At 55.8% G+C, this 23196-nt stretch overlaps 10 protein-coding genes across 10 annotated transcripts; 6 read left to right on the forward strand and 4 right to left on the reverse strand.

The window, feature by feature from the left end:
- The first annotated feature begins 559 nt into the window (after positions 1-559).
- On the forward strand, positions 560-2051 carry SCHCODRAFT_02634217 (6-phosphogluconate dehydrogenase C-terminal domain-like protein). Its single transcript, XM_003029281.2, has 4 exons — positions 560-743; positions 879-1429; positions 1480-1525; positions 1575-2051. Exons 1-4 carry the CDS (start codon positions 716-718, stop codon positions 1877-1879), a joined length of 930 nt encoding a protein of 309 aa, XP_003029327.1. The 5' UTR covers positions 560-715; the 3' UTR covers positions 1880-2051.
- Positions 2052-2432: 381 nt separating this feature from the next.
- Positions 2433-5580, forward strand: SCHCODRAFT_02703733 (uncharacterized protein; the record flags this gene model as incomplete). Its single annotated transcript, XM_050346979.1, has 9 exons — positions 2433-2687; positions 2740-2810; positions 2862-3003; positions 3054-3846; positions 3898-4163; positions 4212-4507; positions 4557-4782; positions 4831-5378; positions 5430-5580. The coding sequence occupies 9 exons, from the start codon at positions 2433-2435 to the stop codon at positions 5578-5580; spliced, it is 2748 nt and encodes a 915-aa protein (XP_050198809.1).
- An 853-nt stretch (positions 5581-6433) lies between these two features.
- On the forward strand, positions 6434-7943 carry SCHCODRAFT_02750908 (uncharacterized protein). The gene is made up of 5 exons (XM_003029283.2): positions 6434-6758; positions 6807-7132; positions 7193-7407; positions 7466-7643; positions 7695-7943. Exons 2-5 carry the CDS (start codon positions 6815-6817, stop codon positions 7758-7760), a joined length of 777 nt encoding a protein of 258 aa, XP_003029329.1. The 5' UTR covers positions 6434-6758; positions 6807-6814; the 3' UTR covers positions 7761-7943.
- Positions 7944-8039: 96 nt separating this feature from the next.
- On the reverse strand, positions 8040-10205 carry SCHCODRAFT_02634228 (uncharacterized protein). The gene is made up of 6 exons (XM_003029680.2): positions 9833-10205; positions 9557-9777; positions 9009-9499; positions 8741-8952; positions 8453-8675; positions 8040-8401 (listed from the first exon to the last, which is right to left on the reverse strand). The coding sequence occupies exons 1-6, from the start codon at positions 10148-10150 to the stop codon at positions 8241-8243; spliced, it is 1626 nt and encodes a 541-aa protein (XP_003029726.1). The 5' UTR covers positions 10151-10205; the 3' UTR covers positions 8040-8240.
- Positions 10206-10372: 167 nt separating this feature from the next.
- Positions 10373-11430, reverse strand: SCHCODRAFT_02634232 (uncharacterized protein). The gene is made up of 3 exons (XM_050345807.1): positions 11009-11430; positions 10768-10946; positions 10373-10711 (listed from the first exon to the last, which is right to left on the reverse strand). Exons 1-2 carry the CDS (start codon positions 11220-11222, stop codon positions 10801-10803), a joined length of 360 nt encoding a protein of 119 aa, XP_050198810.1. The 5' UTR covers positions 11223-11430; the 3' UTR covers positions 10373-10711; positions 10768-10800.
- A 1938-nt stretch (positions 11431-13368) lies between these two features.
- On the reverse strand, positions 13369-15312 carry SCHCODRAFT_01130726 (uncharacterized protein; the record flags this gene model as incomplete). Its single annotated transcript, XM_003029681.3, has 4 exons — positions 13369-14669; positions 14716-14852; positions 14906-14981; positions 15034-15312. 4 exons carry the CDS (start codon positions 15310-15312, stop codon positions 13779-13781), a joined length of 1383 nt encoding a protein of 460 aa, XP_003029727.1. The 3' UTR covers positions 13369-13778.
- Positions 15313-15318: 6 nt separating this feature from the next.
- Positions 15319-17100, forward strand: SCHCODRAFT_02585602 (uncharacterized protein). The gene is made up of 5 exons (XM_003029284.3): positions 15319-15470; positions 15518-16133; positions 16192-16267; positions 16321-16490; positions 16546-17100. Exons 2-5 carry the CDS (start codon positions 15534-15536, stop codon positions 16846-16848), a joined length of 1149 nt encoding a protein of 382 aa, XP_003029330.1. The 5' UTR covers positions 15319-15470; positions 15518-15533; the 3' UTR covers positions 16849-17100.
- A 221-nt stretch (positions 17101-17321) lies between these two features.
- Positions 17322-18559, forward strand: SCHCODRAFT_02691120 (uncharacterized protein; the record flags this gene model as incomplete). The annotated part of the gene is made up of 3 exons (XM_003029285.3): positions 17322-17682; positions 17738-17949; positions 18010-18559. Exons 1-3 carry the CDS (start codon positions 17380-17382, stop codon positions 18557-18559), a joined length of 1065 nt encoding a protein of 354 aa, XP_003029331.1. The 5' UTR covers positions 17322-17379.
- A 104-nt stretch (positions 18560-18663) lies between these two features.
- SCHCODRAFT_02549267 (uncharacterized protein) lies at positions 18664-20954 on the reverse strand. Its single transcript, XM_050343661.1, has 7 exons — positions 20632-20954; positions 20263-20580; positions 19984-20201; positions 19692-19927; positions 19385-19632; positions 19086-19311; positions 18664-18994 (listed from the first exon to the last, which is right to left on the reverse strand). Exons 1-7 carry the CDS (start codon positions 20884-20886, stop codon positions 18822-18824), a joined length of 1674 nt encoding a protein of 557 aa, XP_050198811.1. The 5' UTR covers positions 20887-20954; the 3' UTR covers positions 18664-18821.
- A 64-nt stretch (positions 20955-21018) lies between these two features.
- Positions 21019-22926, forward strand: SCHCODRAFT_02510496 (uncharacterized protein; the record flags this gene model as incomplete). Its single annotated transcript, XM_003029286.2, has 7 exons — positions 21019-21119; positions 21585-21658; positions 21724-21759; positions 21917-21995; positions 22039-22046; positions 22409-22717; positions 22766-22926. 7 exons carry the CDS (start codon positions 21019-21021, stop codon positions 22924-22926), a joined length of 768 nt encoding a protein of 255 aa, XP_003029332.1.
- Between the last annotated feature and the right edge of the window lie 270 nt (positions 22927-23196).

Consider the following 23196-nt stretch of genomic DNA (forward strand, 5'->3'; position numbering starts at 1 on the left):
GTCGTATCGACAAGGGTTTCCCGGCGCTTTCTTCTGTTGGTCGATGATTGATACTTCATGCCACTTGGGCTGCCTATCAGACGTCGCTTAGCTCTGGATATGAAGGGACTGTAGGCTCAGGGATCACCCCGGACTTTACCGACTTGACGCCCGGCGCTTGCTGAACAAGAAGGACGACACTCTGGCCTCGTCGGACGCGGATGGCTGGTGAACGTCGGGTATGAACGCCTAGCGGGGAGGCCTCGGACCCTTGTGATCATGTGCGGTCAGTGTGGCGCAGCTGGCAGCAGTTAGCGCGACATCTTGGACGCCAAAGGCCTTGGTAACCAGTCCAGCGCATCGATGCGCACACAAGCCTCTCCGAGGGCCGCGTACGTCGGTGGTCTGCCACCTGCCTTTTCGCTCGTCCGACGCTATTGATCCCTCTGCTTATGTAAACTTTTCCAACAACAACAATGACCGTTCTGCGAATACATCGACCAACCGAGCTGGCAGGGATACTACTCGCTCTTCTCACTGCCACCTCTTTTCACGATCCTCTTCAGCTCTCTCGCGAATCCGTGACCTATCACGTCTTCGTTACTATTGATAGTGCTATCGCGTCGGCCCGCTGCTCCGCTTCTTGCCACTCACTGTCATCAACTGCAAGGTCGCTGCGAAGAGATAGACCTCGCATCTACTACTTCGAGATAGTAGGCTTCCTTTAGCACCGAACATGGCCTCTATCGGCATCGTCGCTGCGGGTACGTGGCCGCAGTGCGCCTCTTCTCTCGAATCCCCTTGACCCACTGCGGTATCCCACTTCGATCGTATTTCTCCCACTTCGTCGTCACTCATGTTTCTTGCTCTCCTTCGCGACGCGCTGATCCATCTCATAGGTGCGATGGGCGCCGCTATCGGGCGGCGACTCGTCAGGTCCGGTTGCACCGTTTTCACTGACCTCACCGGCCGCTCGCCCGCGTCCCACCAGCGCGCAAAGGATGCTGGAATGCAAGACATACCTCTGGGCGAATTCTCCAAGAAATGTGCCTGGGTCCTCAGTATCCTCCCACCTCGTGACGCGCTGTCATTCGCGCATCGTTTTCGGGCGACGCTCGATAAGGACCTCGCTAACACCGACAAAAGTAATGTTACTGGCGATGAAAGCGACCTCGTCTTCGTCGACTGTAACGCCGTGAACCCGACGACCGTACAGAAAATCCGAGACGTTTTCGCTGGCACTGGCGTGCGGTTTTTGGACGCAGGAATAATTGGGGGACCGCCAAAGGACAGTGGGTACATGCCAACGATATATGCATCGGCGGCGCCAGGCGATCTGGACACATTGCAGAGGTTTGTTGCGTTGAATGAGTATGGGATGAAGATCGTGCTTTTGACGGGAGAGGGGGCGGATGTGGGTGCGGCAAGTGCGTTGAAGATGTCGTATGCGGTGAGTATTAAGTGGGTGGATTGTCGAGAAGGGTCTGACATTGCGAGTAGGGTATGACGAAGGGTGTGACTGGAATATTGACTGCAATGGTCCTGGGTATGTCTTTTACATGTAGGCAACGGGCGGAAGCTGATAGTACTGGTAGCCGCTCACCGGTCTTCGCCCGCCACAGCGGACGCGCTGCTGCACGAACTTAATGGTTCTGCTCCTGCATTGCTCTCACGCATCACATCATCTGTACCGGGCATGCTGCCCAAGGCCTACCGGTGGGTGGATGAGATGTATGAGATCAGCGACTTCGTTGGCGAGGGCGAAGGCGACATACATCGAGGAATCGGGAAGCTTTACGAGAGGGTGCAGCGTTCGTTCGAGTCGGACAGCCAGGGCGGCGAGGTGGAGGCGCTAAATGAGTTTATATCGAAGGCCAAGGAGCTAATGAAGGACAAGTGATGTGTGGCTTTCCACGCCAAAGTTGGATGGATCATGGCGGGCGCCGCGCTGCCGCACTGCATCAGGATGGGCATGATTCTGTAGATCCGATCGTTCACATAGTCACTCTAGTCTCTGTACCGTGTACAGACCAAAATTGTAAGTACGGGGTGAAGGTGCAGTATTTCCCTGGTAATGTCGGGGTGCAGCCCTTTAAGCTTCAAGTGCTAAAGCCCGGATCGGCAAATACCGACAGTCATTCGACCTCGAATCCGCGGTGCTCACAGTTCTCCTTGAACGCGCGGGTACATATACTGCATCTACGTTCTGTCGAAGCCCAGCAGTTGCAATTGGCTGACAAAGGCCCGAAGCCATAAGTACTGTATGCGATATTGTCCCTGAAATTGAACCGCCGACCTTGGACATCAGATCCCCGAATCCGAAATCGAACCTTCTCTTTCCCGCTGACGGCTGGGACTAAGAAAGGGCTCGTTCTTCTCTTCTTCTTCGCTACGCAGGCCTTGTTCCTTTTTCTCCGGAGCCTTCATTATACCCTTTCTCCTTCTCGAAAGACATGGCGACACCCGCACCCACCGACTCCGCCCCCGCTCCTGCCCACGAAATCGCTACTCCGGAGACCCCAGACCAGCCAGACGTCCAGCCTACAACACCACATCGAGGACTGCCCGCGCTAGACACGAAGGACGCCCCAGTGCCGAGGGTCGGCACGCCGTTGACGCTCAGCCCGAATTCGCGCGCGAAGAAAGCCGCAGAGAATCGAGATGGCGAATGGGGAGCGAACTTTTGGGTGACGCTCATAGACCCGCAGGTGCGTGGTATATATCCTCCCCCCTGCACCAAACCGCTGAACTCCGATCCAGACGGATACACCGTTTTTTGCCTGCCCAGCCACCGGGGAAGTGAGTTGGGATGCGCCGGTCGGGAACTTTGTGTGCGTGATACGTCTATTCGCGTCGATGATCGTGCACTGACCCTTCTCCAGTCTTCCCCCGAGTTCGGAGGGTGAATGGTGGGAGCTCACCGACGATACGCGGGGAGGGATACCCTATTACTACCAGACCAAGACGGGCGAAACGGTGTGGGAGCGCCCAAACGCGTTCGTCATTCCATTGGGAATCATCCAGGTGCGTGCGCAGTCCTCCATTCACGCGTCGCGCACTAAGGCAGCGCGCAGAACACTGCCCTAGGTCGTAGGCTATCCAAGACAGCCGGCAGTCGCATGTCGATGATGGCATACAATGGACCTCCCATCACATCTGCGAAGGACGCGGGGAAAGCGGGCTACCGGCGTACAAAATCTTACAACAAAGACCTCGACACCCATTTCGACCGATCTGTGCGCAAGTCGCAGTCCACCCGCACCGTGCTCGGCAACAAGTCCAGCTCGCTGAGCCCCGCATCCGCCCACATCCAAAGGCGAGCATTCTCCAACGAGACGCGTCTCCTTGCTCACCACGGACATCACCACCATAGTCGTATGGGGGGAACCCACTTACCGCCCATCCCGGCGTCGCCAGCGTCCTCTGAGAAGTCGCGCCCGCCGTCGTCCGCCTCCCGTAAATCCATGTCTTCCTTACCACATGGGGAATCTTCCTTGCGCAAGAAGGGCAGCCCCGGCCGACCTCACACTGGCAACGATGGGAACATCTCGGACAGCCCGTCCCCCTCCCGGAAGCACGTCTCGTACATGAAGCCCATGACGCCGCAAAGTCTCAACGCCGCTGTTGAGAAGTTGCAGGGCTCGCACTCGGACAGTGGGCACGGAAGCTCCTACAAGACGCCATTGTCAGTCAAGTCATCAAGTAGTCACGGAAGCAGCCAACGGCCGAGTACCCCCTCCCTCTCTTCCAGCCATTCTACCCCGCCGCGTAGCACCGCAACACCCATCCCTCGCACTCCCGATCGCCCCTCAACACCAGCGCCAAAGATCAATGGGAAAGCCATCAGCGGGCCAATCATGAACGACGGTACGCTAACATCTCTGCTCGTGATCTCGGGCTGACGGCCGTCGTTTCTAGCGGCGACCTTGGACATGAGCCCCGTCAAGAAGCGGACACTGCAGCAGCCCATCCCTGTGCAATCCTCCGTCGTGGCGCCATCGGTCGCGCCCTCGACAAACGCGTCACTGCGCGCCAGCGCGATCCCGGTACTCCCCCACGATCTGGCGATGGATATACAGCAGTTCTCGCAGTCGGACTACGCGAAGAAGTACTTCTCAACGCATCGGCGTGGGTTCCTCTTCAGGCGCACCATCCCCGTAACGCAGCTAATGGCGTGGCAAAAGGTGCGTGGCGGTACACTCAGCTGTAGCGCGCTGCTTACGCAGGAACAGCAACCTTTGACTTCACCGCTACAAACGCTGGATCGGAGTCTTCACAAGCAGGCTGTACGGACGTTCAAGGTTGTGCAGTACATCATGGGCGATCGCGAGAAGGATCGGCATATCGGCGGGCGCACCGAAGGGTTTTCGCAGCAGAAGAATGCATCGTCAACATCACTAGGGTCTACGCAGACGTCAAGCATGCTGGAAGAGGAGCGATGGTTGTTGGGCGAAGGTGTCTCCCATCCCGAGCTTCGGGACGAGATATACTGCCAGGTCATCAAGCAATTGACAGGGAATCCCAATCCGTGCGTACATGGCTGCCTGATCGTCGAGCCTGCCGCTGATGTATCATAGGGAGAGCGCTTTCCGGGGCTGGCAACTCATCTGCGTTCTTCTTATCACCTTTCCCCCATCCAAGAACTTTGAGTCCTACCTACGCTCCTTCATTCAGCAGCACACATCAAAGCAGGAAGGTCGTATAGATGTGATGGCCAAGTACTGCTTGCGAAGGCTAGCCGTCATCTCCAAGAAGGGCCCTCGCGGCAAAGCACCCACCGTCACGGAGATCGAGACTGCATCTGTAAGTCTCATCAGCATCTGTGGTCGATCTGCATCTGACCGGGCATAGGACGCCGCGTTCAACCCCTCCACCTTCGGCGAGTCTCTCGACGCCATCTACCGCTTGCAAGAGCGAAACTATCCGCAGGCCAAGGTCCCCATCATCCTCCCCTTCCTCGCCGATGGCATCCTCGCCCTCGGCGGCACCAAGCACGAGGGCATCTTTCGCGTCCCCGGCGACGGCGACATCGTTTCCGAGCTCAAACTGCGCATCGACCGCGGCTTCTACACCCTCGACGGCATCGACGACCCACATGTGCTGGCGTCGCTTATGAAGCTCTGGCTGCGCGAGCTGTGCGACCCGCTCGTGCCGGAGGAGATGTACAACGAGTGCATCACGAGCGCGAAAGACCCGGAGGCGTGCGTGCGCATTGTCGAGCGACTGCCGACGATCAACCGGCGTGTTGTACTGTTTGTGATCAGCTTCTTGCAGCTGTTCTTGGACGAGAGGACGCAGGCGATTACGAAGATGACGAGTGCGAACCTAGCGCTTGTGATGGCGCCGAATTTGCTTAGGTGCAATTCGGAAAGTATGACTGTTGTGTTCACGAATGCTCAGTGAGTGCTTTCTATGATGCATGAACGTGTATCGAAGCTGATGCGTGGCAGGTTCGAGCAGATCTTCGTGCACAACCTATTACTGCACCTCAAGTGTAACGACATCGACCCCGACTACGCGCCACAGCACGGGCTCGGTGCCGTTCCAGCCACTTCACAATCCCGGTCATCCAAATCGCGCACTCGCCGCAACCCGCACTGAGATGACGACCGTCCCCGCTGCCTTACATCTGTGACCCCTTTGGCTCGTCCCTCGCTGGCCCTACTCACGAGCACTGGGACCGCGATCTCCCCCTCACCAACTCACCCCTATCTATTGTATCCTGCTCCAATATATTTGTCCAGCGGACCATCCATTCTTTCCCAAGTAACATACCCCCTCATTATAATCCACTATACCTCCCCATGTCTATACCTCGCATTCTCCGTCCCCCTCGCACGCACTTCTCCTTCTGTTCATCGTTTCCCTCGGGGGTGTTCATTCATCTCTTCCTTTCAGGCCTGTGCATCTCACCCGGTTTGTCTCTACCTATCTCTTGATTAATCCCACCATTACACACCACGGTCTTTGGGAAGGCGGAAATTCTTTTCGATATCGCTTGTTGTATTCGGATTTCGCGTGCGATTCGTACCGTGGCCGTTCGTACTTACTTACAGTTCGCATTGCCTTCGACCTTTTCGTCTGCACACTACCTTCTCGACTGCCCACCTTGCTTCTCTGTCCACTACATCGCGCCCTCACCCCCTGCAGTGCTTACTTCGTCTCGGCTTGCGGACTTCCTTGTATCCTGTAGCATTCTAATAACCTTAGCAAATCAAGACACATTCATCGAACACCAAGTCGTGCGGGGAGGCTTCGAGTTCGAGCTGGATCACCTTTTATACCGTGCGGCCTTCTGAGTGTTGGCTACCAAACTTGATGGACAGCATGCGGCCCTTGAGATAGTTATGGTGCACCACTCTGAAGGTTCGCCGACCGGGATGAGGTACTAACTGAAAAAACGGGGCGAGCCTGCAGTGGTTTCGTATCCCGCGGTCACGGGGTTGCTGAACTTTTGATTCCGACCATCATCGTCCCGAAAGCCTTCCTTCCCTGGCAATGTGTCGTGGGCGCCTGAGTGTCGAAAGTGAGGGGCGTACGAATGATAGGATTTTTGAAAGTCCTTTGCGGGTGTATCGGGCTCGTTTGCCGCGCAGCCTCAATGAAATATACCCGCATTTCTTAGAGGGGCCTCTGTGTTTGGATCCGTCGACTAGCTTGCCTCCTCGCCCGACACTAATATTGGCCAATGTCGATGGGGTGAGTATAGCGGATCGCTTCTGACCCCCTCTCTCACCTCTCTTGTCCCACCCTCGCGGTACCCAAACACCATCCGCACAGTAAGCCAAGTTCATGGAAGCGCCCTCTCGTTCTGACGCCCCATTCAGTTTTCCCCATGAGCTCCACGACCCCCGCGTGTACAAATAGCTCATATTCACCGCGCGCCGCCGCGGTGACCGATGCGGCGCTCAAAGGCGCGCATTCCTACTACTTCATGATCGCCTTGTGTGAAGGCACTATACCTCCCCGGCTCACGCCCCTACAATTCGTCGACGATCCTCAACAGCGCGTGGACGTGGCCGAGCGTATCATGTGCCCGGACGTCCAGAATCAGGCGACTATTGACCGTGGTAGGGACGTTCTGCAGGAAGCGATCATGGTCGGCTTTAGAGTCTCGCGAGACGCCCACCGTCTTGTAAGCGAAGTCAAACAGGTAAGCGTGATCTCAGAAAACGTAGTTTTGACCAGATGTGCTCACACAACGTGTACACAGGCGATTACTCAAGCCCTCACCTTGGACGAGGTCCTGAACTTGGAAGCTCGCTTGCATGAACCACACCCGGGCGCGCAGGAGAACAAGGCTGAGTCCTTTCTCTGCATGATTGCCGCCATGGACCACACGCTTGACTCGACCACGGCTCTTGAGTCATGGGTGACCGCCAATATTATACCCATCATCGACATGACCGCACATACAGCGGCGGCTCGGTGCGTAAACTTACGCATGAACCATCTTCGTCTGGCACAGGCTGATGATGTCTGATAGCTACGTCCTCTCGCCGTACATGGACCTCGCGCCAGTTCCGGCGACCTTCGAGAAGGAGAACAAGACGCATGCGCCCAACTTCGCGTCGAGTTCACCCTCGGCTTCCTCCATGGCCTCTGTGTCGTTGCCACGCCCCGTTCTCGCCTCTGTTCACGACCCTGCTATCGATGCGCAAATAGTATGTCGATCTGTGTGTGCAATCTCAGCGCGTTTCTGACGAGCTACCTAGAACGGCGCTCTGCAAAGCAATGGTGCATGGCCGTCCCTTTCCGCGCTTTCGGGGTGGTTCTTCTAGGCGTATCGCCCGTCGTTGCCTACATCTGTCATGCGCGCTGCCCTTCAAGCTTCTCTGTGATACCTCGAGATCTTTCCTGGCTATACGTACAGATAATACCTCTCCTGTGATACCCTCCCCTCCCGTACGTTGCCCCTGTAGCCTCATAGGCGCATAACATAATTTTACGCCCCTTTTGCGTCGAATGAACCGCCGGGTTTCCGCTCGCTGTGGCTCTACGCGCCAAGTGGACAACCTTCAGTCTGCCGAACGACTTGCGTCTCTTGAGCATCTTAAGGATTACGATGAACTCGTATGATTATATTCCTTCACTGATGCCAGTCCACAATAAAAGGCCGCGGAGAAAAGAGACGTAGCTACTATATATGTACGATGAGCGCTGGTATGTGGTCGAGATAAACGATATGCGGTATGTGAGTAGGATGTACGAGGGTCCCAGATGAACGAAGCGGTGACAGGCGAAATCGAAATTACGTGCGTCTAGAGGAAATTCAATCCGCGAAGAAGATCCTTGTGGAACAGCTGCTGGATGGTCCTGGCATTCGTCGACAAAACGGCTTCCACACGGCTAAGGTTGGAGCGATAGGTGTAGCCGGCGTTTTGGATGAGCAAGACGTTGCGAAGGTGATCCCGCGTGGGCTCTACAAAGGCGATGTAAGCAGAAGGACCGGGGGAGAAAAGGCGCCACCAACCGAGCGACTCGGACGAAAAGACGATGTAGAGCGGTTTGACAAGCTCTATCGCGACAGGGGCGACGTCTCGATAGACATCCAGGACGGCAGTCCGAAGAAAATCGAACGATATCTCCCGAGATGCGCGTGCGACGGCCCGGAGGAAATCAACATGCTCGACCATCCCGAGAGCGCGGGCGATGCGATTGACGACTTCTTCCGAGACCATGGCCTCGATAGCTGTCTAAACGAAAATAAGAAGATGTTATGCAATATCTGTTCAGTCAGCCCAGCGGAACTACAACTCACTGCGGCGGCGTGAGCACTCATCCCGTGGTCAGCCCAGACATCCGTGAGTGCTGCCACTAGATAGTACTTGACGAGGTCTTGGCCCATGGCCGCGTCGATGGTACTCCCATAGAGACTTGGTCCCGAGTAGTTACAGCTGAAGGCCAAGCGACCGGCGGGTAGCGAATCGAGGGCCCTGCAGATGGGCTCGACGAGGGAGTCTGGTGTAATCACTGAAAGAGTTTACTACATAAGACAATATAGTACAAGAACGGTGCGAGGAACGTACCCTTCTTGATATCTGTTCCTTGCCGCTTACGATTCCCGGCTCTCCGCTTCTCCTTGGAAAATTTCTTGTCTGCGTCCCGCGCCCATTTGACGGGGGCTTCGCCTAGGTGGCGCCTCTTTAATGGAGGTTCAAGAAGCGCGGGCGGCGCGCCATTTCTTTCTGCACTGGCCGACACCTCCGCACCTGCGCCCTCTCCGAGCAGCAGGCATGTGACCTCTGTCTCATCCGCTAGAGATTCTTCTTCTTCCCGACGCCTCTTCGAGCTTGGAGCGTGGGCCTGGCCTTGGAAGGATGCCTGAGAATGCCCTATGGAAGAAGAGGGTTCCGAGAAGCTATCGAGAAGGTGCGCCGATGCCGAGGAGGGGTCGATCACAGCGGGGACAAGGTGCGCGTATCCCTTCGCAGAAGCCTCTGCGGGCAGGTTTCGAAAGGAGAAGGTAAACGATGCGGTAGATGGCGGTGTAGCAGATACGGAGGGCGACAGCTCGTTCCTAACACGCGGAATCAAGTCAAAGTGAACTAATGAGCAACTGTGGGCTGACACGTACCTTAGCGACTCGACGCAAGCCCGGACAGCCGGTCCAACCAGCGGAAGGAAGATCTGCTTCACCAGTTCTCTCGCCCTTGCCTCCCCTTCCCACTCAATCTGGCCAACTGCTGCTTCGAACTCATCAGCCCCCTCCTTGGACCGGATCGGACCTGCATGAAGGTTGATAATCTTCGCGAGGGAATTCAGCGAGATGTTGTTGGTCATGGCCTGAAGAGCGAACTAATAAAAGAGGTCAGTATTCTCCTAACGGTGCCATGCGGACAGGTGCACGCACCTTGTACACGTCAGGGTACAGGCGGCAGATGTACCCAAACTCTTCCAGAATGAGCAGCCCTATCACCACGTAGAGGTAGTGGTTCCCTCTGAGCTCGATCATGTCGAAGGCCCTCCGTTCACCTACGAACAGGCCTTGCGCCATGAGGACTGCGTGTGTGAAGAAGCGGAAGATGTCGACCGTTGAGCACAATGGAGTGGTCATGCCGACGAGGACCCAAGCTGAAGCCAGGTTGTACATGCCCACTTTGTTGGAGACGTGTATTTCGACGTCGGAAGAAGGATGGGAGATCATGGATGAACCCGATTTCGGCGCCATAACTATCAAATGGGTCGATTTTCACGCATATATGCGGTTCTGAGCTAGGTTCGGGATCAAGCCCCTCCACGCGCGCGCACGCGGTTTCACCTTCCTTTTTGGGGCTTTAAAATGCTCCGAACCTAGTTCTGAGCACCTACCTCGTTATCCAGTTTGGAATATTCTAATGAGAAACCCGGTTTCTACGTTTTGCCTTCCTTATAAGGCAATTCTGTAGAAACCCGCACAACTTCTTTACACGAGGCTGGGTTTCTATCGGCGTCTCTCCGGCCGTGTGCCCGAGAGACGGTGATGCGCCATCAATCCCGCCTCCAGTTGCCGAAGCCGCCGAGCTTGTGGCACCTCCTCCGTTTGCCACAGTACAGCCTGTTTCCAGCGTAGTGGCCCGGTGTAGGGGTGTAAGATACCAGGCTACTGACTCCAATACGACACAGTCAGCCCTCTTAGCTAGCAGGACCGTCACTGACCCATAGGACATTGTGTCCACCGGTAGACACAATGGTCATGTGACTACAATGGAAAGACAACCATTTACCCTCGGAAAGCACCCTCCAGAGGGTCCTAAGGTATATTCTGTGTCAGGATAAGGCTCTATACACTCATGTATGCATCCTTGCCTCAGATCTAAGAGGGATATCCTACAAAATTACTCAGCGGTGGCCGGCGCTGTCGAGCTCGTCTGCCTCTCGGAGTTGGCCGATAGCCTCGTGCAGTGATGCCGAGCGCGGCATTAATGACCTCGCCGGCGCGTCGCCGGGATGCTCGCCGACAGAAACCGGGTTTCTAGATAAGGTTTCTACGGTTGGGTTTCTCATTAGAATATTCCATCCAGTTTGGCTAAAAGAATGATGAACTGACGAAGGAACGGACGGCCGTGCGGAGGAAAGGATACGAGTCTTTGACAAATACGAGAGTGTTCAGGATGCGAGACTCGTGGGAAGGCGCGTCGAAGGAAACCGATGCGCGCGCGGGGTGCTCGGAGGTAGTGAGCCGCGCAGCGAGAGATGGGAGTAGGGAACAAGAGGAGCCAACCCTTGGCCCTGAACATCGTAAGATGTCGAAGACGCGTCATCCTGAAATCGTGTTTGACAGCGCGGGCGGCAGCCCGAATGACCACCAGAAGTCAACGATGTGCATAGCGGCCCATGAATGAGACACAAGAGCATCAGATAGCTGCACGCTAGCTATAGCTAGCAGCCCGAGGAATGAGTCCTAGCACACCACTCGGAAAAGGATACCGTAGGAACGAGAAGTCACTGGCGATGTACTGGCAGAATGGCATGTTGTGTACGATAGCAGTGGTCGCGAGGTCGTCAAATTGTTATCAGAGCCGAGACAGAGCCAGACACCGAACATGTTCATGATACGCCGGTGGTTAACGACGCTGAGGGCGTGAGAGTGCGAAACAACACGCGTGGCGAAAACACCATAAAAGGCAGTCCATTGTTCACCCAAAGAGGTAACATCACGTCGACGTCACACTGCAGCAGATGACATCATCACGTCATTGACATCTACGCTGTCTATCACCGGCTCTTCCGCCCGCGTGCTTCCTACCTCCCACGCTCATCTCCTCAGAGGACGCGGGTTCTGCATACGGTACGATTCAACAAACCAGCGCTTCGTGCTCTTCTTCGACGAGCGGAGGGTGGCTGTGGTTGCGCCAAGTTGACTGCTCTGAATGTGGCTGTGTGTGGGAAAGTGGCAGTGGGGATTTTGCTCCCGGTACTTATAGCTCGGTTCCATCGCTCGTCTTTTCCTCATCCCATCCCTCCCCCGTCTTGAACCATTCTCACTGCCTAAGGTTCCAACGGACCGGCATAAAGGTCAGCTAGCCACGGTGTGCACGAATCCATCTTGTTGTCGAAGGTCGTCTTCGGGCGCGCGACGCAAGGTGGATGAGGACCCGAGTCACGAGGCCGGCGACCAGTGGGGATTTCGAGGCGGGGCAACTGTAATCGTGCGTGTAGGTATTCCGGGGACCTTGCGGAAAGCGGATGCCTTGCGTATGACCAGTTGCATCGGCCATTCATCCGGCGCTCAACCTGAGAGCATCGGTGTGTGGTTCGGATGATGTCTTGGCGATACTTTTCTGGCGATACTTCTCTGTGCGCCATTCGTTTGTACTCGTTGAGATGTGACGAGATCCTTTTGTATTGGCTCTCGCCGTGTACTTTAAGGGACAAATATCACATCTCCATTGCCTTCGCGTTATAACATTGCGTGTGAAAGGCTCCTGCGGCGTCCGGATTGAACGCGCTCACAAGCTTCGAAGTCCTCTTGTGCTTGTCCACTCGGATATTACAGCCCCGCGTCACCGCGAGAGACCGCTTCATTTCTCCCGGTTTTGGCCATGGCTGTGTACGAGGAGGGGGAGCTAGGCTCTGCCTGTGGCTAGCGGAACCCCCCACACTGAAGTTCATTCACATTGAGAGCATACCCCCGACGTCGCCTGAAGCGGGGGGGGGGTGGTCAATCTCGCAGAGGGGATGTTCGCATGCGAGACGGGGCGAGCCTAGGTGAAGCGACGCGTGCTTCGACGGTTCTCCGGTCAATAAGGGCGCTGAAATTGCTCAGTGACTGTACGCATTTGTGCTTCGCTGAGCCGGCTTTGGGTGCGTCGTGCTTGTATCCTCCAGTGTTGCCATGCAGCTCGTTAAAGCTGCTGGCTGGAGTCATGAGCTCGACGATGGTAGCGTTGTCCGGCATTCGGATGGACATCCTCCCTTTCCTGCGCCCCAGAATATCGAGATTCTGTGCGCGATTTCCAGTGCCTTATCAACGGGCTTGGTAAAGAGCTTCGTGTGAGTCGACAAAATCGTGTACGGCATCGATAGACAATGTCTAGCGCTCGCTTGCAAAGCAGGCATAATCACGGTCGAGCTTGACGGCAAGTACAGGGCCTGTGCCCACCTGGCCCCGCCAGCTCGCGCACGCAGACAGCTCGTACAAGTAACTGACCTCGCCGCCAGTCCTCTGTAAGAAGGCGTGTTAGTCCTAGCCAAAGAGGAGCGATGACTTGTTGTCATTGATAACCCCATTTCCTCAGCCGTTCGGCGTCGTTACATGGATCTGGAAAAGGAGAATATTGCAGAAATAGCCGGTGCATCTGGCGTGATTGGCAAACCGTCGCAGCCGCCTCACTATTCTTGAAAGCGCTGTACACGCAAACATCTGTACTGTACGTGCACGTCCTTCGTATACATCCACGTCGCTTGCGCAAGCATGACGAGCACCCCCATCGTCGCCGTTCTGCGTGTAGAAGCACACGACCTTTCGCACATCGAGTCGAGAGCCTGGCCCGAAACCACAAGGAGCTTGGACGTGTGATGGTCCCGAGGGTCGGTCATAGGAGGCGTGCTCCCCCGCGCGTGCGATAGCGCTATCGCCGTCTAGCTACGGGGAACGGTCGTACTGATCCCATAGGTCGTCGGGCCGTACACATGCATACACAACGACGCAGCCAAGGGGAAGGCGTCGCGGAAGCTGCGTGGTCCGGTGTCGCGTGCCGGATCTGAGGAGTTCATCCGTAGCCGAGTACACCGTCGGCTATCGCGATGGCCTGCAACATTGCGAGGTTGAAGAGCATGGAGTGTCGTCCAAAAGGGGCTCGTAGGGTGCTTAAGGGCTATGGGATGAGGTCGATGTAGTCGAATTGGGCTCCCTCGGGCGGATTAGACGACCACAGACACTTGTCATAGATATTCATCGCCCAGTCGTTGCTACAGTAGATGGAGCGACTTGTCTCGGTGCTGCCCCCACCCACCAATCCACTGGTGGTGAGCATCAGCGTGACGCGCAGTGCGTTCCGAGGCTCGCGAGCCGACTCCTTCCGATACCGCGCAAGGACGGCGTCGCATTTTGGCGAAGGGGGAAATGTGTTCTTCGACTTGGACTTTGGCTTAGGACTGATCGATTCCAGCCAGTCTCGGAGGTCGGTTGGCGAGAAATCGACATGGGCGGCGCTGTCGGAGGACCCGGACTCGGAAGCACGCGCGCTTCGAGGAAGAACGGGTGACTTGGGAGGAGATGGCCGTCGCCGTGCATGATCATAGATGGAGGGCCTGTCCTGGCGATGTTTGGGCTGGGGAGAAGGAGCGCGAGTAGACCTGCGTGAGGAGCGCTCCAGCATTTGCGCACGTGAAGGATTGCAGGTCTTCAGCTGGGCGCGCGCAACGGAGCCGTCATCGCTCGAGGGATGTCGATGTTTCTGCCAGACATCGGGCCCCACGGTGAACTCGACAGGGGGGGATTTGTTCCACGGGCGTGTCACGGCACTCGTTAATCGGATGAGTCGCTCCGCTTTCGCATCGGAGAGCGAATAACCGGACAGTATTTGATGATATGCGTGGAAGATCACGAAGAGAGGATGTGCGCGAGACCTGATGCGCGGTACTTTGGAATATGCCTTCTTGATCGTCCTGACAGTCGAGCCTCGCTTGAGGTACATCGACGGTCGGTCCCGCTTGGTGCCGCATAGTGACAGAAATTCATATTCGTACTCTTGTTCTGGAAGTTCCTATGGTCGTGAGTATCTGATTGCATGCATAACCCGCGCGACGTACTTCGGTGAAGTGCTTCCTTTGGTCAATGCCTGCGGTCTTGTTGACTTCGGACAGAGCGTTAATGGCGTCGAGGGTCTTCTTGGTAGGAAGGATGGCCCACAAGGATTGGTCCATGCGTTCGGCCATATCGCTGCGAACTAAGGGCAGGAGGTATTAGGATCGTACGTGCGAGGTGGACAGGGCGACGCACGTTGTATATGGTTCAGTGGCGTCGAGAGATCGAGTGTCCCTTTCTCCATACCCCAGTAGTACTCGAAGTGTTCCATCTGTCGATTTGCACGATGAGAGAGGCTCGCGTGCGCCACGAAATTTACAGACCTGGCGACGGTAGTAGCCAGTGTCCAGGTTGATGAGGCGGTAATTGATGATCGGCAAAGCGTCCATGTCTTTCTGAGTAGAGATAGAGCTTGATAGCATAGAAGGGGGCATTGCGGACGAGGAGGCGTAGACGAGGGGATGGGCGTCAGCAGGAGGGAAAATACAAGGCACTCCAGCGCTGACGGGAAGTCCGGCCCGCATGAATAGGCACCGGCCCGAATCGGGATCGGCCGAACAAGAGTCGAACAATGGATTCTGAGACTTGGCTGCGCCTTCCATTGTGTTGTGTGTATGACTTCCTTAAACAGGAAAAGTCTTCAATGTTTATGCTCGCGTTGACCACACCCGTACCATGCATCGGAGAATGGTCACAAACGCCCTCCCTATATAACTAGCAGTTCTTTTCGATGAGGATCGCCAGCGGAACCCCGAACACGGTAAGAGCCTTTCACCCTGGTGTCAAGATAAATCTAATACATGATAGGAACTTCCTCGTCCCGATGGGGAAGGTACGGAAGGGAGCGAGAACAACACCTTCCGTGGACGGCACTGGCTGCGGGCAGCGTGCCACTGGCAAGAAGACGACCGACGCTTCCGCACCATACACTCTTCGTCGCAGCTCCCGAATACAAGAAAAAGGAAGAAAGGTCTCTGGCGGTTCGCCTTCTACACCTCAACTTGCGCCCAACGATGTAGTGACTCTACCGGCGTCTTCGCAGACATCGGAGCCTCCTCCTCAAGCCACTACACGCTACCACGTGCGATTTGACGAGCCTGGGGATCTTCGACAAACTGCTCCTGACGACGCCTTATCTGATGTCTGCTCGAGCGCCCCATCCCCGCTTCCTACGCTTGCGAATTACGACCCAGATTATATCCCTCCTAAGTCATTCGACGAGGACGACGGTTCGACAACATCTAGGGAATCTACACCACTCGCGGGGAACATTGCTTGTCTTGCGAGCCGGCCAGGGCACCAGGATCTGATCGACAAATCCCCCTTGGGTCAGATATGTGTGGTCACCTTGGGCGACAATAATGAAGGCATCGTGCAGGATTGTCATCAGGTCGATCGCGCTCAGATGGCAAGGCCAAAGGTTGTGAGTACTCGCCTTGGCAACTATGCTCGTACCATATGATGCTGAAATGTATGGCCAGGCCAAAGGCTTTGAGACCATCATGGTACTGGAGCCCGGCACCTTCGACATAGATTGCCCAGAGAACAGGGTCTTTCGTGCGTGTTCTATGTCCTTGTTTGCAGAATAATGACTTACTGAGCGTCGCCAGTTGACGCGAACACTCACATCACAATGGACAATGGCCATATTGTGCTCCTCCCCGTGGTTCAAGATCTCCGCCGGTTGTTGGACGCGCTACAGAAGAAGGTGCTGAACCCTATCGAGGGTCAGGAAGAGTCACCCCAGCGTGGCCCGAACGGTTTTACGCATCACAAGGACGTGCGTAAAACATCCACTCGTCGTATCTCGATATCGTAGCTGACGCACTCGAAAGGTTTTCCCGAACGATATCCGGCCGTTCCACATCGCTGTCTTGTCCACCTGCCGCTCTCCGATCCATCGCAAGCTTTCGGTCGACTCCATCGAGGATAAAACCTACTATGCCCCTTATGACGAACCATTCCCGATTATCGATCTGCACTGCTCCCCTTACTTCGTCGTTTGGAAGGCGTACAAGACGCTGCAAAAAGAGCACGTCCACGCACCCGCCCACCTGAGCCAAGAAGAGGAGCTTGTGCGCCAAATCGGTGATCTGATGTGGAAGTATGGCCTCAGCATTCCTCCCACCAAGGACTAGGGCGGACCCTGTGACGGGCTTTCGTATCTGCTTGACACCTCATCCGCGCCACGACAACTTTCCCATCTTGGAGGGTAACTTAGGCAATCAATCGCTCCCAACACTGCGTGCTGTCGACGCTCGTCTCTCTCTGGACGTCTATCTTTATGCTTATCGACTATTGTATGGCTTGGGCCCTTCGTGTTGTACCGGTACCTTCAGCTACGGCATCTTTCCTTGTCTGTAATGCAACAGTCATCTGGATTCCCGAACTACAAGTCGGATGATTTCTCTCGCGTGAGTTCATTGCTGCAAATGTCTTCCATAGGTAGGAGATTCTCAATATCTTGCTACAACGACTAGTACTGTGCGTCTGGCGGTCTGCTATATGGAGGCCGCGGACCGAGCCCTGCACCGGACATTGCCGAGTGGAGATCAGAACATTTCCGACTCGTGAAACCCATATATTGCTCTCAGTAAGAACATCGACCAGACCGGCGACAGATTTCTACACTAAGCAGCTCGGAATTTATTTCCTTCGACAACTCCACCATGTCAGCCTACGCCTACGCAGCCCCTCATCAGTTCATGAGCACACAAGCCAAGGAGGAAGCGCTTCTCTTCTATCGCACCTGGAGCAAGATTGGCAAGGCGAAGCAACGACCATCGTGCATCGACTTCATCCCCGATGACAGTCTCTCTAGAAGCATGAGCGACCGCATTGAAGGCGCTCTGCAAGACCGCGACAGCGCCGCCGACCTCTCATCAGCTGGTCGGAAGGCTTTCATCGAGGTTCTGTGGGAGGTTGTGGAATCGTGCCCCGCCTTGCAGAGGGTGTCTGACTGCGTCCGGAATGTGCGTTGCTGCAAAAGTTCACTCGGCTCCCATCTCTAATCTGTCGTCCTTTCAGTCGCTCGTCGACGGCCTCAGCTCTACCGAGGTCATCGAAGCTGAACACCGATCTCATGCCTACCCCGACTCCGATGACTCTAGTCCTTCTCGCCTCTATACCACCATCGCAATTGTTGATTCTGAATGCCCTGTGATGCGCGTTACCTACGACTGGGCGATGGAGAGCTTGCTGCCGGTCATGTTGATGATTTGTCCCACTCTGGCGTCGTAGTGCCTATCCCTTTGCTCTCCGATTCTTACCTTGCCTCATCAACCTATGTGCTCTTCCAGCGAAGTGATTCATGGCGCCTTACACGGTCCGCAACCCATAGCCAAGGTGGTCTCCCTGGCGGGCCCTGTCGCGCACATCACACCCGAAGTCAACAAGTACTCTCAAGCACCATCCGCCTACACTCCCAAGCAGCATCATGCTCGCATATCGCGACACTGTGCACCCATACATGGGCCTGGTCCTATTCGGCGTCAATCAGCTCCGCATTGCGAGTCTCCCTACCACCGTGCTCCTCAATACCCGCTTCAACGTCTCTATCCTCAAGCCCCCCTTCACGCTCAAGCCGCTCTTCCTGCACGCCCTCGACAAACCCTGCTTCATCCGGTACCTACTAGCTACGCCCCTGCTCGGGCTCACTTTGGTACAAATGCACATACGACAGCATCCTCTCGCGTGTCTTCGACTAGTTCTTCCTCGCCGCCTCGCAGCGCTGCAGCCCTCACACGCAAGATAACTTCGCCGGACTCGATGCTTGCTCTCCAACGCACTCCCGGATGGTCTACACAAGGCGTCACCGACTCGAACGCGCAAGCCGTAGTCGCCCTATGAAGTCATCTATGCTGCTGCCACTTTCTCTCCCGCCGCGCGCCAAGCGCGAAGCATACAGAAACTGCTTATTTACAGCGACACCGAACTCCCCTCGCCCTACTTTCGCCCAACCACGCATTAATACGAGCACCCTTCGCTCACACAGACTACGCTGATGCACACTATCAATACAATACTAGGTTCACTATACAACATCAATGCTACCTAGTTGGATACAGTGAAGGTCTGACACGACGATCGCGAAGCCGGCGCAACGCCCTCTTCATATTAGCCCCCTCTCCTTCAGATGATCCTCCCCAAACAACATGGAGAACACCCTCTCGGGATCAGCCAGCAAGACGGTGTGCAGCGGCGACGCGTCCTTCCCATCCTCAGATGTCTCGAGGTCGATGCCAGCCTCAAATCCAGCGACGACGTGGCGAAAGTAATCGCGGTCTGGAGGGCTACGGTCAGCTTGAGTTCGCTCCGTAGTACAGCCCGCCCGAGCCGTGGCTCGTAGGCCCGTCATACGCCCGAAAATACTCACTCGCTGGCTCCTTCCTCGTATAGGTCGCATTTAGCGAACGCGCACTTCCCATCGTCTCTACTATGACAGGCTCGTAGACTTTCTGGATCGCCCCCCGAACAACCTCGACAGAGTGATGCAACGACGCCCGCGCGATGATGGAGACGAAGTTATCCGAGGGAGAAATGCCCAACGTGGTGGAGATGGCGTCGACGACTGGCTTTGACATGAGCGACTCGAGCATGACCTGAGAGGCGCATCAGCGGTGGTGCACGATGCAAGCCCGTGGTCGACATGACGGACGAATGGACCCCACGCACCGACACTGCACACACGCTCGTCTCCGGCCTTCCCTCCACAGCCAGATCGTGTATGTATGCGCCGAGGCTGTACGCCAAAACATCCCGTCCGACCTGCTTCTCGACCTTGCCGTGAAGTAGACCTTTGGTGTCGCACGACCCGAAGTCGAACTTGGGGATGCTGACCGAAGGCAGGTGGGAGAAGATGTGGATGGCGCGTTCGATGATCTTCGACGCGATGCGGGAGCGCAGGGATTGGACGGAGGGGGCTATGAGATAGGTGGTCAGATGAAGACGATGAAAACAGAAGAACGAAGAGGGAACGTACAATATGCGGACAGCGCTGCACCTTCGCCGCTGGACGTGGTACGCACGCGCTTAGTCAATCCATCGCGCTCGTTCTCGTCGCTTAGCGTCGGTCTCCGCCGTTTGGAACCTAAGGCTGGGCCAGACGCCGCGACATGCCGCGGCTCGCGCGGGAAGTTTGCCATATTCGGGAGGACAAGGAGCGCAGGAGTCGGCGGAGGTACGTGGTTGAGAGGATGGGCTTCCCACTTCTCCATCCTGTGCAGTCGCACGTCAGCACCTATGAAGGCGTCCACAAAGCCGCGAGCACGCACAACTTCATCGCCGACAGCACAGCGGGACCCACGAACGGTCGCAACAGGTCATCCACGAAGGCCTCAGCAGTGGCAGCGCCGCGTATCTGGTCCAGCTTCCCCACGATCGCCTCGAGCATGTCCGCGGCGGACTTCTCCCCAATAAGACCCGGCCATAGGTGTTGCCCCTTGAGCAGGCAGCCGAGGAAGAAGTTGCTGGTCAGGGCGCTTCGTATGACCTGCAGCGAGCGCGAGGCAGTAGTCAGGACTGAACTGATAGACACGCTACACGTAACTCACAAAGAACAGCTGCGGGAAGCCACAGATCCTCGGGAAGGTCTCCAGTATGAGTCTGCCGATGTATAGGTATAGGACAAGGTCACCACGGCGCTCCAAGATATCGAAGACTACGCGCGACCCATGTACGAGTCCATCGAAGAGGTTAGAGCCAAGGTAGGCGAGGATGTTAGGGGAGTAGAAGGTCGTGATCAGAGTCGAGATGGCGGCGGTAATGACAGCGGTGTAGATCTGTTCATAGCGTGTGGGGTTGGGGGATGCGATAGTGCTGTGATAGCTACGGCGACTTGATGTGGTGTTGATTGTGCGTCCGAGGGGTGTCTGCGACGTTGTTATGGAGAGGTGAAGGTTGGATGAGGGCGAGTAGCGCACCTTGAGCGACCCAGTTAGCGAGAACGCAGCGCGCCGTCCAGCGGCAGCTGAGGATGCCAAATCGTCCCTCGACATTTTGCCAAAAGGGAACCTGTAGGGTTTGCGGGCGTAGCACGGCTGTCTGACGCGTCGAAGGCACTGGTGTAGATGAGGACCCCATCCGAAGCCCCTATGCCCGCCATAGATTGACCTTTCGACATCGGAATGCGCGTACGCGGAAGCATAATTGGACGCGGAAGCACAAGTAGTGCACATAGGGGAACAAGTTAATCATTCTAAGGTGACATCCGTCAGTTGCAACGGTCTTCATGATGGTTGAGGACAGACCGCTGCTCTGTCCAGCATCACGTCCATGGGAGCGGAGACTCGGACCGGAAGTGACAGCGCATGTCCATTGTCAAGGGAGCTTACCGTGTAATCACTTGTGAGGGCCCTGTGCAGCTTCACGATGGAGAGGAAAAGAATAGCGGAAGCGTTGCCATTCAAATGTAAGTGCTACACGATCCCCAATCGGGAGATCCAGGTCGCGCGCCCGGAGGCTACAAGATGACTGATGAGTAGCGTAGGACACCTAAGCAGGTCTGGTTGTCGCCGTCGTCGACGGCGCTGGCAATGGTGTCGCCACCGTGAGAGTCTCCCGTAGGGCTTGGCGCAATAGTCCCGAGAAGGAAGCCTTTGAGCGCTCGAACAGGCAATTGGCAACGTCACACAAATCACAATCATATCACCCGCAATGAATGACATCACATGTCACCGTCCCTTCCGCACAGGCGCTTCCTTCCCGCGTTCATGTTGGGAAGTTCAGACTACCCGCCGAGCCGCCATATCTGCAAGGTGCAGCGTCGTCTCGACTCGATGAGTGACCCAAGCCCCGAGCTGAATGTTTGTTGACTGCTGTCGAGTGGCGGTACGTGGGAAAGTGGCTGTGAGATTTTTGCCCCCGATACTTATAGCGCGGGTCCAACGTTCGCCTATTCTCCATCTCCTTCCTTCCCTCCCTCATCGACACCCCGCCTCTTCCGCGTCGGTAAGTTCTCTTTCTCGCTCTCGTACTCACCAATATATTACCTTGCTAACTTCCTTGTCCCTCAGGACTTGCCTGCGAACTCGCCAACGGACCTCGTCTTCGTGCGTCTTCTGTGTCATTTCTCCTCTGCTTCGTGTTCTTCATGTTTTGGGCTCGTGTTTCTCTTCGGCTTGGTTTCTTTCTTTTTCTTTCTTTTGCTCCCTACTGGCTCTCACTGCCTACGGTCCCCGCGGACGGGCTTAAAGCATATCGATCTAGGTGAGCTCGCGCCTTCGTCGTCTGGGGTCGCCTACGGGCGCACAGCGTGCTTGGCAGGCGGTCCCTATTTGGATATGCGGTGGGTAGCATAGGGAGTGTGCAGCAGCTATCCCGTATTACAGCCTATTGGGTACGCGAGAAGCTGGGTACCGGGATCTGCTGCATTACCACACCTGTTCGGTGTGGCTTGATCGTTCGTTTCTAAATCGTACCTACCATGTATATAGTTGTAGTCCCATGGTTTACTTCTGTGGCCATCTTCGTTTCCATCGTGACTTTAGTTGAGCTCCTGCGACGAGAATGACTGCATTGGAACGGCTGTCAACTTTCTAGTCCTACTGTGCTGTCGGAAAACGGCCGGATTCGTGATCACTCGTGGCGGACGGTGACGCGGTGATCACTGTTGGCGTGGTCAGTGGCTACCCGAAGTCACCAAAGCGATCACTCGCGGCGTTATCCGTGGTCACTGGACTTCACTGCTGGTCACTATAGGCGGCGACGCATTGGCAGAGGATGAAGAGGTGGAGACCGATTGTCGTCCCGTCAAGAAACTCAGGGTCAGCACCTCTGTCTCCATCACGACGAGACGCGACGGCAGGATTACCGGTGAGCCCCCCCACCATTGGCATGAGCGACGCTCACACTCTCCCCGTACTCTCCTGCGGGCCGTTGGTTGCGCTTCTCAGCATGTCCCTTACGAGCAGCTGCGCCAGGGCGTTCTCCGTATCTACTCCCCCATCCTTTCTGTCGCAGTCGAACCTGTGGAAGTCCTGTTTCCAGCTTTCGTGGACCGACCTTTGGGTATGTACTTGTCTCTTCAAAAAGGAGATGGCAACTGACTTGCTCCAGACACCGTGCGCGAGCACCTTCGGAGCGTCCTGGAATTGCGAGACGCTGGCTACGTCTACGATTCTGGTCTGACCCCTCTGGAATCCCTGTTCACGACGAAGTTCGACATGTACTCGTCCATCTTCAGCCAGGCGCATCTTAAGGAACTCGGAATTCTTTGATTGGATATTTTCTCTTGTCTACTTTCTTCCTGGATTCTTCTTCAGCTCGTCTCCCGTGGATCATGTACACGCTAATCCTCTCGTCGACTACGTCCCGCACATTCCCTTATTTATTCGCCGGTATATCTCTTTCTTTCTTCTCGGATCGGTGTCGCTCAACCTACTTACGCATCGGTTGATGTACATCGCTATGTACTGTAGTTGCTTCCCTAGAATATTGACGTGCAATAGCATGGCGCATTCTCTGGAACTTGGATGGCGTGAGCTTGG

Source organism: Schizophyllum commune (genome assembly GCF_000143185.2).
Source record: "Schizophyllum commune H4-8 unplaced genomic scaffold SCHCOscaffold_9, whole genome shotgun sequence".
In the NCBI taxonomy this organism is placed as follows: domain Eukaryota; kingdom Fungi; phylum Basidiomycota; class Agaricomycetes; order Agaricales; family Schizophyllaceae; genus Schizophyllum; species Schizophyllum commune.

What these genes read in the sequence shown, in the direction of transcription:
- SCHCODRAFT_02634217 (XM_003029281.2), top strand. Translation starts at nt 716, where the DNA reads ATGGCCTCTATCGGCATCGTCGCTGCGG. An exon ending in TATCGGCATCGTCGCTGCGG is followed by an intron (nt 744 to 878) that starts GTACGTGGCCGC and finishes TCCATCTCATAG; the next exon opens with GTGCGATGGGCGCCGCTATC. An exon ending in ATTGACTGCAATGGTCCTGG is followed by an intron (nt 1,526 to 1,574) that starts GTATGTCTTTTA and finishes TAGTACTGGTAG; the next exon opens with CCGCTCACCGGTCTTCGCCC.
- SCHCODRAFT_02750908 (XM_003029283.2), top strand. Translation starts at nt 6,815, where the DNA reads ATGAGCTCCACGACCCCCGCGTGTACAAATAGCTCATATTCACCGCGC. An exon ending in TTGTAAGCGAAGTCAAACAG is followed by an intron (nt 7,133 to 7,192) that starts GTAAGCGTGATC and finishes ACGTGTACACAG; the next exon opens with GCGATTACTCAAGCCCTCAC. An exon ending in CTGCTATCGATGCGCAAATA is followed by an intron (nt 7,644 to 7,694) that starts GTATGTCGATCT and finishes CGAGCTACCTAG; the next exon opens with AACGGCGCTCTGCAAAGCAA.
- SCHCODRAFT_02634228 (XM_003029680.2), bottom strand. Translation starts at nt 10,150, where the DNA reads ATGGCGCCGAAATCGGGTTCATCCATGATCTCCCATCCTTCTTCCGAC. An exon ending in GCTTGCGTCGAGTCGCTAAG is followed by an intron (nt 9,500 to 9,556) that starts GTACGTGTCAGC and finishes TCCGCGTGTTAG; the next exon opens with GAACGAGCTGTCGCCCTCCG. An exon ending in TGAGTGCTCACGCCGCCGCA is followed by an intron (nt 8,676 to 8,740) that starts GTGAGTTGTAGT and finishes ATTTTCGTTTAG; the next exon opens with ACAGCTATCGAGGCCATGGT.
- SCHCODRAFT_02634232 (XM_050345807.1), bottom strand. Translation starts at nt 11,222, where the DNA reads ATGACGCGTCTTCGACATCTTACGATGTTCAGGGCCAAGGGTTGGCTC. An exon ending in GCACGGCCGTCCGTTCCTTC is followed by an intron (nt 10,947 to 11,008) that starts GTCAGTTCATCA and finishes ACCCAACCGTAG; the next exon opens with AAACCTTATCTAGAAACCCG.
- SCHCODRAFT_02585602 (XM_003029284.3), top strand. Translation starts at nt 15,534, where the DNA reads ATGGGGAAGGTACGGAAGGGAGCGAGAACAACACCTTCCGTGGACGGC. An exon ending in AGATGGCAAGGCCAAAGGTT is followed by an intron (nt 16,134 to 16,191) that starts GTGAGTACTCGC and finishes ATGTATGGCCAG; the next exon opens with GCCAAAGGCTTTGAGACCAT. An exon ending in CCCAGAGAACAGGGTCTTTC is followed by an intron (nt 16,268 to 16,320) that starts GTGCGTGTTCTA and finishes GAGCGTCGCCAG; the next exon opens with TTGACGCGAACACTCACATC.
- SCHCODRAFT_02549267 (XM_050343661.1), bottom strand. Translation starts at nt 20,886, where the DNA reads ATGTGCACTACTTGTGCTTCCGCGTCCAATTATGCTTCCGCGTACGCG. An exon ending in CGCTAACTGGGTCGCTCAAG is followed by an intron (nt 20,581 to 20,631) that starts GTGCGCTACTCG and finishes ACAACGTCGCAG; the next exon opens with ACACCCCTCGGACGCACAAT. An exon ending in CGAGCGTGTGTGCAGTGTCG is followed by an intron (nt 19,312 to 19,384) that starts GTGCGTGGGGTC and finishes TGCGCCTCTCAG; the next exon opens with GTCATGCTCGAGTCGCTCAT.